Genomic DNA, 13,823 nt, shown 5'->3' on the forward strand with positions numbered 1-13,823 from the left:
CAGTCCATGAGGAGGAGATGCACTGCAGTACTTAATGCAGCTGGTGGCCACACCAGACACTGACTGTTACTTTTGATATTGACCCCCCCCCCCCTGTTCAGGGACACATTATTCAATTTCTGTGGAACTTGTTCAGTTTATGTCTCAATTGTTTAATCTTGTTATGTTCACAGAAATATTTACACATGTTAAGTTTGCTGAAATAAAATGCAGTTGACAGCGAGAGGACGTTTCTTTTTTTTGCTGAGTTTAGTTACCTCGGCTCATGGCACACTTTTCATACTTGCACTAATGTATGAAATTAGTATCATGAATGATTTAAGTGTTGTTTGTCGTTAGCTGAATTTATTTATGTCAATGCTGAATTACTGTATAGATTACATTTTAGTCATTTAGCAGACACTCTTATCCAGAGTTACTTACAATTAGTGCATTCATTTTAAGATAGCTAGGTGAGAAAACACATAAATCGTATAATGTTAATTTTCCCTCAACAAAGTATTAATTAGCAAAGTCAGTGCTAGCGGGAAAAGAGAAGTGCCTTTTTGGGGAGGGGTGGGGCAGTTTCTGACAGTTTCGAACGATAGGCAGGGACTTTGCTGTCCTGACTTTAGGGGGAAGCTTGTTCCACCATTGGGGTGCCAGGACAGAAGAGCTTTGACTGGGCTGAGCGGGAGCTGCCCTCCTGTAGAGGTGGGAGGTTCAAGAGACCAGAGGTGGCAGAACGGAGTGCTCGGTTTAGGATGTAGGGTTTGAGCATAGCCTGAAGGAAAGGAGGTGCAGTTCTCCTTGCCGCTCCGTAGGCAAGCATCAGGACCTTGAAGATTATATGAGCTTCGACTGGAAGCCAATGGAGTATGTGGCGGAGCGGGGTGACATGGCAGAACTTAGGAAGGTTGAACACCAGGCGGACTGCGCCATTCTGGATAAGTTTCAGGGGTTTGATGGCACAAGTGGGGAGCTCAGCCAAGCAGAGTTGCAGCAGTCTAGATGGGAGATGACAAGTGCCTGGATAGGGACCTGCGCTGCTTCCTGTGTGAGGAAAGGTTGTACTCTATGGATGTTGTAGAGCATGAACCTGCAGGAACGAGTCACTGCTTTGATGTTTGCAGAGAACGACAGGGTGTTGTCCAGGGTCACGCCAAGGTTCTTTGCACTCCTGGAGGGGAACACTGTGGATTTGTAAACCGTGATGGAAAGGTCTTGAAGCGGGCAAGCCTTTCCCGGGAGGAAGAGCAGCTTTGTTTTGACGAGGTTGAGCTGGAGGTGGTGGGCCGACATCCAAGCTGAGATGTCTGCCAGGCACACAGAGAAGCGTGTCGCCACCTGTGTGTCAGAAGGGGGAGAAGGAGAAGAGCAGTTTAGTGTCATCCGCATAGCAATGATAGGAGAGACCATGTGAGGACCGAGTGACTTGGTCTACAGAGAAAAGAGGAGATGGCCTAGCGTTTTGGATGTGGCGTTATCCTAGTTATAGGGCCTTTAAACCATAACAATAGTGATTGAATCAATCATCCCTCATTCAATACTAAATACTGATGAGCACTGAGGAATATCATTATATTTTAGAAATTGTTGCCTTATCTTTCCTATCTAATATACATCTTGGTAGATGTCTGGAGATTCTGATAAAAAAAATGACACAAAATGTTAATTTAATATTATAATGATGGCACCTGTAGAAAGTGGGCAATGTCATGAGCTACATACCCAGTTGATCGATATGTATTGTCATTAGTTTGTAGTCAGGTTCAAGGATCCATCATAAATATTTTATTAGCAACTAAAGTGAGTGTTCAGTTATCAAGATGAATTTACTAAAATCATGCATGATAATAAACTTTGTACCGTACATTTTTGATTTGTTGTCTCTTGTTACTGGTTAGTGTAATCGTCAGTCATATACACCGCGCCAATCACAGGTCTATTTGTAGCGTCCCCTTCTCAACCTTGCAGTTCGATTGGCTACTTCTCTCATATCTATCTAAAGATAGGCGGGCTATGTTGCAATATTTCATCCCTGGATGCAGATTGGATTAGATATCCACAATTTCAGATTTGGATTGGCCTGCGGCTCGTGTAGATTAAAAATAGGAGGAGTTATGATACAGATAATTTCCGCTATAGGTGTTATTTGACAGTACTGTAAAGATTGACGAGAAACACGCAGTTCAGGTAAGGGCGGTTATCGTTTTATTCACTTAACAGGTCGATAAATATAATGAAAGTGCTAGTGGGAGGTATGTCTAGCTGCATAAATTGACATTTGTATGAGTCTTTGTGTTGGAGACTGTGTCACCAATGTGCCGAGCATGTCAATCAATAAGCACTGTCCCTGCGGAGGTCAAAAGACAGCATCTTTGCATTAACCAGATTCTGGTGGCTTTTCTACACGAGCCGACTTGGTGAAATTCGAAAGCGACTGTATTTGTACATTAAATTAGATTTTTTTTTCTACGGCTGGTTGGTCTCATCGTAAACAACGGTCTAACGTTAGTTGTTTTGTGTGTTGACATCATCGGTCATCATAAACCAACGCTAACTAGAGGGGACTATAGTTAACGGCTAGTTAGCGAGGTGTATGACGCTTGCCTGCTGTTTCAAAGCGTGTCAACTTAGCTAGCTACTGTAACTAGGCTACTGAATGTTGTGGTGTAGAGGCACACATTGTAACTGTTAGCTATGTACCTAGCTAATTAGCTACACAATAATGAGATTACTTCATTGACTTTCTAATGGGCTTTCCAGAACATCTTTGGCCCTGTTGGGTAGATCAGTGCCTAGACACGAAATTAGCATTACTTCACCAGTTTTATTACCGTACTCTGCGCAAAAAACATACCCACGGTTTGCGCAGGTCCGAACGAGAATGCGGCTACATTAGATTCAAATGAACGAGTTGAGGCACGATCGATTTGATGTGGAGAAAGACAACACTCTCTGTCACCATCAATTCATCGGACAGGCCCTTAAACATGTGCCGACTTCTCGATTTACAAATGGCTCGTTATAGCTACTAAAGGGCCGACCAGGTGATTAATGAGGACTAGTAATGCAACATCACACGCCAGGGTTGCGAATTATGCAACAACTATTTTGACATAGAAACCCGAGCTGACCTACTATTGCCACACTGTCCTGCTACGGTTCACGCGACTCATGGGCTACTAATTCATGTCACAAAAGCTATAATGTAGTTTTAACCTACACATTTGAAAACGGTAATATGGTTCATGCTAATTTATAGACTTTAGGGAGCAAAGGTCAAGTTGGGCCATATGCAGGTTTTTGTTCTCTATGACCCTAGTTATTGCTCATCATAGAAAGTTGGCTAAATCATAGTTCATGTACTTTCTGTCATTGCTGTATTGCCCAACTACCATGCCACAGTAACAATGCCATCCTTATTTGCAATAAAACATTTCCAAGCCAAATCAGTAAGCCTAGTATTGTTGTATAGTTATCTGAAACTAATCATGCAAAAAGGGCAATACCAAATCATTTGAGCAAGCTAGTAGGCCTAGCCTATGTTCCAGTCCATAGTCCCTACTGTAGGTTGTCTGTCCTCTAGGGTCTGACAGGCTGACACAGTAGAAACAACATGCTATAGGCTGTTGTTGGTGGTGTTAATCCCTGGCCCAGAATGTGCAGTGTACGTAAATAAAACAGGCTTGGTTGTGCTATAATTGCTCCTGGTGTGAGAGGGAGAGGAGGAGGAATGATGAGATAGAGGGAAAGGGAGTTAGTCCATGCCTGGCAATGGGGACATCAACACTGGCAGCATTGTTTTATGAGGACAATGGGAATAGCCACCAAGCTATATGGAGGTGTTACTGGAGAGTGGGAGAGATACAGGCCTAGTGTCTGCTTCTGCTAAAGGAGATTTGTAACATTTACTCTTTTCACTGACAGTGATCTTATTACGCTGTAATAATTCTTCTAGCCTTGTAGTAGTAGAGCGCGATGAATGCAATAGAGTTAGCATAGGCTTACGTGTTACACAATAGTATATACACTGACAACACTTAATGTTCACTGAGATGGCATGAAGGGACACGGAAACTTGCTCTTGGGATCATTTGACACGCAGTACTTTATGTTTGTCTGATTGCTCTCGAATGATAAAAGACAATCAAATTCATTCCACGACCAAAGCCTGCAACTGTGAGTGAGGGGCAGGGAAAATGTCATGATGAGCAAATGGAAATGTGTATGTTTTCCTTTCTATAGGATTACCCTGGGCCTCCTTGTTGTCTATACAGCACAGACCATGTGACGTTTCCAGAGCCAGACAGTACTGCTTGGCTGGGTGGAATCATGGCTAGGCCTAGTTTACCATGGTATTTCATTAAAATGGGCATTTATAAACATAGGGATATTCAGTAGTTTGGGTACTTTCAGTTTTGCTTCAGCAGTTGGTTAAGTGAGTCAAACACAAATGAATGGTGGAGGATGAGAGCGAGTGTAGTAGAGAGAGAATGGACTTTGACGCTACACATCCAGTTTCAGGTCTGTTTGTGACCGGCTATGCAATATGACAGTCCACTGTCAACCACTTTCTCGGATTTGATTTCATCCAATGCAGCTCTTGGCCTCTGGTTCCTAGACCATGATGTCATGGATTAGCCCTTTAGCTGGGGTTCAAAAGTACATACAGAGCATTCGAAAAGTATTCAGACCCCTTCACTTTTTCCACATTTTGTTGTGTTACAGCCTTATTCTAAAATTGATGAGATTTTTTTTTTTTTATCCATCTACACACAATACCCCATAATGACAAAGCAAAAACAGGTTTTTAAAAATTAGTATTCAGACCCTTTACACAGTAATTTGTTGAAGCCACTTTGGCACCGATTACAGCCATGAGTCATCTTGGGTATGACACTACAAGCTTGGCACACCTGTATTTGGGGAATTTCTCCCATTCTTCTCTGCAGATCCTCTGAAGCTCTGTCAGGTTGGACGGGGAGTGTTTCTGCACAGTTATTTCCAAGTCTCTCCAGAGATGTTAGATCGGGTTCTGGCTGGGTCACTCAAGGACATTGAGACTTGTCCCAAAGCCACCCCTGCGTTGTCTTGGCTGTGTGCTTAAGGTTGTTGTCCTGTTTGAAGGTGAACCTTCGCCCCAGTCTGAGGTCCTGAGTGCTCTGGAGCAGGTTTTCATCAAGGATCTCTCTGTACTTTGCTCCATTCATCTTTTCCTCATTCCTGACTTGTCTCCCAGTCCCTGCAGTTGAAAAACATCCCCGAAGCATGATGATGCTTCCACCACCAGGCTTCACCATAGGAATGGTGCCAGGTTTCCTCCAGATGTGACGCTTGGCATTTAGGCCAAAGAGTTCAATCTCGGTTTGATCAGACCAGAGAATCTTGTTTCTCATGATCTGAGAGTCCTTTAGGTGCCTTTTGGCAAACTCCAAGCAGGCTTTCATGTGCTTTTTACTGAGGAGTGACTTCCGTCTGGCTACTCTACCATAAAAGCCTGATTGGTGGAGTACTGCAGAGATGGTTGTCCTTCTGGAAGGTTCTCCCATCTCCACAGAGGAACTCTGGAGCTCTGTCAGAGTGATCATCAAGTTCTTGGTCACCTCCCTAACTAAGGCCCTTCAGCCCTGATTGCTCAGTTTGGCCTCATGGCTTAGTTTTTTCTCTGACATGCACTGTCATCTGTGGGACCTTTTTCTATAGACAGGTGTGTGACTTTCCAAATCATGTCCAATCAATTGAATTTACCACAGGTGGAGTCCAATCAAGTTGTAGAAACATCTCAAGGATGATCAATGGAAACAGGATGCACCTGAGCTCAATTTCGAGTCTCATTGCAAAGGGTCTGAATACTTATGTAAATAAGGTATTTCTGTTTTTTTTATTTTTAATAAATTTGCAAACGTTTAAAAAAAAACGTTTTTTTTTCTTTCGCTGTGTCATTATGGGGTATTGTGTGTAGATTGAGGATTTCTTCAAATTTGATCTATTTTAGAATAAAACTGTAACGTAACAAAATGTGGAAAAAGGGAAGGGAATGCACTGACCTTTCTCAATGCACTGTAGTAGGCCTTAACCATATCACATTAGCTTGTATGGCTAAATATCTTTCTGTTTGCCTAGATAGGGTATGTTTGATCAGTTTCAGTGGGAGTCAATGGAGGTTTGAATGCAAAGCTAGCTGCTTGTTTGTCTGTGCTCAGCGTGTAGCCTATAAAGACTTTGTTTGGTTTGCATACTTGCATTTGTTTGCGTCAACAAATGGGTTAAGAGAGAGGGAGGGAGGGATGGAGAGAGGGGGAGATGGTGGATGATCTGGAATGTCTGCTGTGATAAATGGATGGAGTGGCCGGAAGAAAAGGATAGAGGAGAGATGAAGGGAACAGATGGGGGTGGAGTTTCATTGGTCAGGGCTAGGCCTAAATCCCAGGAGTAGTAACCCAAATAGGGCTGAGGGGGTAAACCCTCTTAGAGGACCAGCCCTCAGGGAGATGGTCGGGGGGGGGGTAGTACAATGTCAACTGGGCACTGCAGGATTGTCTGTCTCTGGATAATGTGTTCCAAATGCCATCCTATTACCTATATAGTGCACTACTTTTGATTAGTGCTCTGTTCAAAAGTAGTGCAAGGTGTAGGGAACAGGATTCCCTTTGCGATGTTGCCTGTGTGTCATTGGAGCACTGCTATTATCTCTAACTCCATTTGGGACTGGGAGAGGATCATGTTGCCAGTTTCAGTGGGGGAGGGGAACCGATGGGGATTGGCTCTGCAGAGAGGCTCTGCTGTTTATGCATAAACACATATACAGTATGTATCTATAAACATCAGTACCTCTCAGAAACCTGGATAGGTGACTTTCCCAAAGTTCCCAGGTTTTCCAGGAGTATTCTGGAATTCCTACTTGTTGCCTCCTGATTCAGGGACTTTTCCAACCTGGGATTTCTGGAAAACATGGACATTTTAGGAAAGTAACCAGAATTTTGCAACCCTAAACCTGGACAACCTGTACAAAGAGCAATGAGTCATAATTGCATACTAGATAGTATTTAGTATAATATTGTTAGTCATTGCTCTTCGTAGAAGTCCAGGTTTCTCTTCCATGCTACTAAAAAGCTATTTGCTTTACTACTTGTGTGTGAGACGTAAACAGTAGCCTGCATGTCTAATGCCAACATCCTGTTTTGTCTCCTTAGAGGCCGTTGATGGACCAGCCTGGTGAAGAGGCGGGGTTAGAATGGGACAGAGCACCTCGGAACAAGAGGGCCAAGAACATGCAGATGCCCCTCTGGAAGTAAGAACACACACACACACACACACACACACACACACACACACACACACACACACACACACACACACACACAATCCTGTCCTCTACCACTTACTCTGGGCCCCATTGACTTCACCAGCTACTACAGTACTGCTCCCATAGAGAGAGTGTGTGAGGGGATACCTAGTCAGTTGCACAACTGTTAATTCAACCAAAATGTCTTCCGCAGTATGTACAGTATCCACCATCTGTCAGACCATAACCAACTTCTCATCAATAACTGCAGCTGAGTCCTTTTCTCTTTCGTCTCTTCTCCTGATCAATAAGCACTGACCGCCCTTCCCTTCCAGCTCAGTCACGGATTGGCTGAGAGCCAGAGTACTAAAAGCCCATTGGCCTTGCCCCATAGTTATACACAATCTGATTGGTCATGTGACCAGTGGTCAACTCACCCTTCCCCTTCTCTCTCACACACACACACACTTTATATTGCAGCAACACTGTATATAAGCTTAACTCTGAGCTAGGATCGTCACTCCTTCAATGAGTCATATACGGCCTTGTCTTAATCAGCGAAGGGATTAGAACAGGAAATAGAGCAAATTAGAATGATAACAAGGGAATGATGCAGGACATCCTTTTGGCAGGACATCACTCAAGTTCTATGATATCCTTCTGGAGAAAAGAGTCCTATTGATTTAAAGTTAAAGTGACCTCAAAAGACAAGAGACTCACTGTAATTTCTCTGCTATTGTCCCCAACTGTGTGGGTTTGTATGGCATAGGAGTTAGACATCTCTCTTGGCTCTCTCTCACTCGTTCCTTCGCTGTCTCTTGTGTGCTCTCTCAAGTTTCCTCATTCCCTTTTTATCTTTCTAGTTTGCTCTGTTTCTTGTTCGCACGCACGCTACAGCCAGCTGATCACAGCCAAATCAGATTGCATCATGTCTCAATGAGATCTGTGATATTGTCTGGTTCAGCAGAGTAAAGCAGTAGCAGTCACTTTTCCTATTCTTGGTCTCAGAGCCAGGCTGACATGGGTGCAAGGCAACTAAACCAATATTGACAGAAGGCAATTAGGCTTACTGTATAATAATAATAATAATGATCATCATCAAAGGTATTGTTTGGGAGTTATGTTTTCCCATATATTTATATGGAGCTATTTGAGTTAAGCTGAGTAAAGAAGGGAAGGAGGAATGAACAAGTGGGTTGGGGTGCTGACAAACGAGGATGTTGATGATAAATAGTTAGGCCAAACTAAACACATTGTGTGACCGGATGTGTTTACAAGCCCCTCTGGAAATCGTCAGAACTGATTCGACCCAGATGAAACATTTTTACTTCATCATTCCTCCTTCTCCTCTGCCATTCCTTTCCCTGGGCATGGCAAACCCTGAATTCCTTTACCCGTCAGTTATTTAACTCAGTAACAGAACTTTCCCAGCTCTGGTAAAAGCTCCCTGTCTACATAGTATATAGGCTATTTTACACAGTTGTACACTTCTCTTTTTTTTTGTGTACCAACAGGAAGGGTTTAATAACATCAAGGCGTTTGTGGAGGAAGAGCTACAGACGAGCATGGTTCGTTCGTATGTTGTGGTCTGGCGTGCAGTGTTTCATTCCATGAAGTCGTTCTAATTATGCTTTAATCAGCGGCTGCACACCTCTCTCTCTTTCTGCCCCTCTCTCTCTACATCTCTCTCTTTCTGTCCCTCTCTCTCTCTCTTTCTGTCCCTCTCTCTCTACATCCCTCTCTCCCTCTGTCCATGTCTCTCTCTGTCCATGTCTCTCTCTGTCCATGTGTCTCTCTCTCTAGATGATGGGGATGGTGATTGGTGCAGGCATCGCCATAATCCTCATCGCCATCCTCATCTTCTTCATGCTGCGGAGGATGCAGCTCAGAAGTACGTGTCACATTCTCTCTCCAATGTGTTTTCTCCGTTAATTATTAAATGAAATTAGTGCTAGCTTCAGTTACTCTAGCGATTGCCCTTCACTTACACCTAAGAACTTTGTAGCGCTGTCCCCGCCCCCCAAAAAAAATGTTTTTGGTTGACTGAAAGTCGTCGATTGTCTTTTCCCATATATGGCAAAAAGTATGTGGACACCCCTTCAAATTAGTATATTAAGCTATTTCAGCCACAACCGTTGCTGACAGGTGTATAAAATCGAGCACACAGCCATGTACTGTCCATAGACAAACATTGGTAGTAGATTGTCCTGTACTGAAGAGCTCCGTGACTTTCAATGTGGCACTATTCCACCTTTCCAACAAGTCAGTTCATCAAATTTGTACCCTGCTAGAGCTGTCGCGGTCAACTGTAAGTGCTGTTATTGTAAAGCGGAAACGTCTAGGAGCAACAACAGCTCAGCCGCAAAGTGGTAGGCCTCACAAGCTCACAGAACGGGACCGCCAAGTTTTGAAGAGCATAGAGCATAAAAATTGTCTGTCCACGTTTGCAACACTCACTACTGAGTTCCAAACTGCCTCTGGAAGCAACGTCAGCACAAGAACTGTTCGTTGGGAGCTTCATGAAATGTGTTTCCATGGCCGAGAAGCTGCAGAAAAGCCTAAGATTACCATGCAAAATGCCAAGCCTCGGCTGGAGTGGTGTAAAGCTCGCCGCCATTGTACTCTGGAGCAGTGGAAACGCATTCTCTGGAGTGAGGAATCACGCTCACCATCTGGCAGTCGGACGGATGAATCTGTTTGGCGGATGCCAGGTGTGGAAGAACTTGACTGGGCTGCACAGAGCCCTGACATCAACCCCATCAAACACCTTTGGGATGAATTGGAACACCGACTGCGAGCCAGGCCGAATCGCCCAACATCAGTGCCCAACCTCACTAATTCTCTTCTGGCTGAATGGAAGCAAGACCTGGCAGCAATGTTCCAACATCTAGTGGAAAACCTTCCCAGAAGAGTGGAGGCTGTTATAGCAGCAAAGGGGGGACCAACTCCATATTAATGCCCATGATTTTGGAATGAGATGTTCGACGAGCAGGTGTCCACATGCTTTTAGTCATGTAGGGTGTGTGTCTATTCACTAGGTTTTAATAAAATCAAATACAGTGAGGGGAAAAAAAGTATTTGATCCCCTGCTGATTTTGTACGTTTGGCCACTGACAAAAAAATGATCAGTCTATAATTTTAATGGTAGGTTTATTTGAACAGTGAGAGACAGAATAACAACAAACAAATCCAGAAAAATGCATGTCAAAAATGTTATAAATTGATTTGCATTTTAATGAGGGAAATAAGTATTTGACCCCCTCTCAATCAAAGATTTCTGGCTCCTAGGTGTCTTTTATACAGGTAACGAGCTGAGATTAGGAGCACACTCTTAAAGGGAGTGCTCCTAATCTCAGCTTGTTACCTGTATAAAAGACACCTGTCCACATCAATCAATCAGATTCCAAACTCTCCACCATGGCCAAGACCAAAGAGCTCTCCAAGGATGTCAGGGACAAGATTGTAGACCTACACAAGGCTGGATTGGGCTACAAGACCATCGCCAAGCAGCTTGGTGAGAAGGTGACAACAGTTGGTGCGATTATCCGCAAATGGAAGAAACACAAAAGAACTGTCAATCTCCCTCGGCCTGGGCCTCCATGCAAGATCTCACCTCGTGGAGTTGCAATGATCATGAGAACGGTGAGGAATCAGCCCAGAACTACACGGGAGGATCTTGTCAGTGATCTCAAGGCAGCTGGGTCCATAGTCACCAAGAAAACAATTGGTAACACACTACGCCGTGAAAGACTGAAATACTGCAGTGCCCGCAAGGTCCCCCTGCTCAAGAAAGCACATATACATGCCCGTCTGAAGTTTGAATGATTCAGAGGACAACTGGGTGAAGGTGTTGTGGGCAGATGAGACCAAAATGGAGCTCTTTGGCATCAACTCAACTCGCCGTGTTTGGAGGAGGAGGAATGCTGCCTATGACCCCAAGAACACCATCCACACCGTCAAACATGGAGGAGGAAACATTATGCTTTGGGGGTGTTTTTCTGCTAAGGGGACAGGACAACTTCACCGCATCAAAGGGACAATGGACGGGGCCATGTACCATCAAATCTTGGGTGAGAACCTCCTTCCCTCAGCCAGGGCATTGAAAATGGGTCGTCGATGGGTATTCCAGCATGACAATGACCCAAAACACATGGCCAAGGCAACAAAGGAGTGGCTCAAGAAGAAGCACATTAAGGTCCTGGAGTGGCCTAGCCAGTCTCCAGACCTTAATCCCATAGAAAATCTGTGGAGGGAGCTGAAGGTTTGAGTTGCCAAACGTCAGTCTCGAAACCTTAATGACTTGGAGAAGATCTGCAAAGAGGAGTGGGACAAAATCCCTCCTGAGATGTGTGCAAACCTGGTGGCCAACTACAAGAAACGTCTGACCTCTGTGATTGCCAACAAGGGTTTTGCCACCAAGTACTAAGCCATGTTTTGCAGAGGGGTCAAATACTTATTTCCCTCATTAAAATGCAAATCAATTTATAACATTTTTGACATGTTTTTTATGGAATTTGTTGTTGTTATTCTGTCTCTCACTGTTAAAATAAACCTACAATTAAAATTATAGCCTGATCATTTCTTTGTCAGTGGGCAAATGTACAAAATCAGCAGGGGATCAAATACTTTTTTCCCTCACTGTATATGTACTGAGCTTGTCTGATGCTTTAAGCACACTGTTTGATTTAAATAATTAAGACATGACTCTTGAGGAAGCCATGGATCAAGATAGCCTAAATCTTTTGCTGACCCTCCCGCTCACCTTCGCAGATTCTGCCGTTAAGGTCCTGAATTTTCCGTTAATAGGCTACACCAGGGGTCGGCAACCTTTTCCATTTGGAGTACCAATTTATCTTAACATTTCTACCGATCTGTGTGGCAGTTATGATTTTCATATGCACATTTTTGTTAAACAGTTTCATTTATAATATTCTTTGTATCTCAAAGTCATTGTGATTTAATCTAAATTATATCGAAATCTAAATGAAAATGATACAAATCTTAAAGTAACTATCCCCATTGCCAATTATGTACAAATTGCCTACATAAAGCCAGCAAATAAAAACATTGCAGCCTGCAGGTAGAAAATATCCTGATTTTTAAATATAAGTATCCTATCAATTAAGTTGGCAATGCATGGCCTGTCTGCATTGAACTTGAAACATTGTATCAACTGTGTCCTGCAGAAGCTCCTGCTAGAAAACTTGTAGCATTGTATAAAAAATTCCACGGCCCTCAGTTTCCTGCTCCAGTGAGCTCGGGACAGACACAGCTGTTGGCTATTTGTGCAAGGGATAAGAAGTAATCCAGGTATTTTATAACATTTCCACTGGATCAGAGCATTAGATGTTTCCCTTTCATGCTGAGTGGTTATCGAAAGGGAGAGAGCTGGAAATATTTTTCAAATGCATTGACAAACTATTGTCATTCTCAATGGATTCTAAAAACAGACTTTGTTAACATTCTGTTTGAGGTGAAGAAAGCATTTCTTTGAGAAGCTCTACAGCCTATTAGTGCTGGTGAGTTAAGACATTCAGAACTGCTATCAAACATCCCCAAATGGGCACATTTTAGAGGCCACCATTAGCGTGCAGGCCAGGTAGCCTAGGCCTACTTCTATATGCGTAATCGGGTGCACGTCCTTACTCAACATTGACAGGAGTGTTCCAAACAAAAGACAATTAATAAATTGACAACTCGTAAATGGAGTGTAGCATAGGCTGTGAGCACTGCAAACAACGTGTCCACTCCGATAATGAGAACGGTAAACAACTGTAGACCTAATAATAATATTTTAACCGAAATTACCATAACCAAACAAACATTGTAGATTGGGAATTAACAGTAAATGTTGGTTACTACTGGTGATATCTGTAATGGGGAATTGATAGACACAATCAAAGGGCAAAGAATTCACACAATTAATTTATGAAACAATGAATGTATACGAAATGGCGGGAAAGAGCCCATTCTGGAGAGAGATATACCTTCTAGCCACACCCCCTTTCTTCTTGGACTGTGGCATCCCCGCTGCCTCCTCCAATGGATTAGTCCACTGAGACAGACGCCAATCAGACCGGTGTCCCGTGTTCCACGGAATTTAAAAAAATCTATTTGCGACTGCTCGACTAAAAAAAATCTTGGTCGACCAACAGCCTGTTGACCAAACAATCGTCCAGTCAACTAAATGGGGTCAGCCCAAGAACTTTATATGTGTATATATCATTTTTTTTTTCAGTTCATTTCAGTTTTGGTAGTGAATATATGGTTTTAACTTGCTATACAATGCTATAATGTATCTTAAAATGTTCATACTGGTACTTTATCTTGTTCACATTGACTTACTGTTTGTGTTCGTGCTCTAGTATCTCCATATATTTATGTTTTAACTTCTCACAGACCTGCAAGCCCAGGAGGCCCCCAAGTATCGATTCCGCAAGAGGGACAAGGTCATGTTCTATGGGCGAAAAATCATGCGCAAGGTTAGTGGCTGTGGTGGGATGCGTTAGGGGGTTCTAGCAAAGTAGAATGGTACCCTTTTGTTCGACAATGC

At 43.3% G+C, this 13,823-nt stretch overlaps 1 protein-coding gene across 6 annotated transcripts in view; it reads left to right on the forward strand.

Annotated features, from left to right (window-relative positions):
• The first annotated feature begins 2,051 nt into the window (after positions 1-2,051).
• The window catches only part of LOC106564686 (patatin-like phospholipase domain-containing protein 6), a 36,062-nt gene continuing 24,290 nt past the window's right edge, over positions 2,052-13,823 (forward strand). For 4 of the 6 annotated variants that reach the window (XM_014130929.2, XM_014130932.2, XM_014130931.2 and 1 more), the window contains exons 1-5: positions 2,052-2,175; positions 7,179-7,276; positions 8,785-8,838; positions 9,074-9,161; positions 13,670-13,752. In XM_014130929.2, coding sequence (XP_013986404.1) covers positions 7,220-7,276; positions 8,785-8,838; positions 9,074-9,161; positions 13,670-13,752 — 282 coding nt within the window. In that variant the 5' untranslated portion in view covers positions 2,052-2,175; positions 7,179-7,219. The remainder of the gene's footprint in view (positions 2,176-7,178; positions 7,277-8,784; positions 8,839-9,073; positions 9,162-13,669; positions 13,753-13,823) is intronic. The other 2 variants (XM_014130930.2, XM_045691194.1) reach the window with 2 other exon arrangements.

Source organism: Salmo salar, chromosome ssa12 (assembly GCF_905237065.1).
Source record: "Salmo salar chromosome ssa12, Ssal_v3.1, whole genome shotgun sequence".
Lineage (NCBI taxonomy): Eukaryota > Metazoa > Chordata > Actinopteri > Salmoniformes > Salmonidae > Salmo > Salmo salar.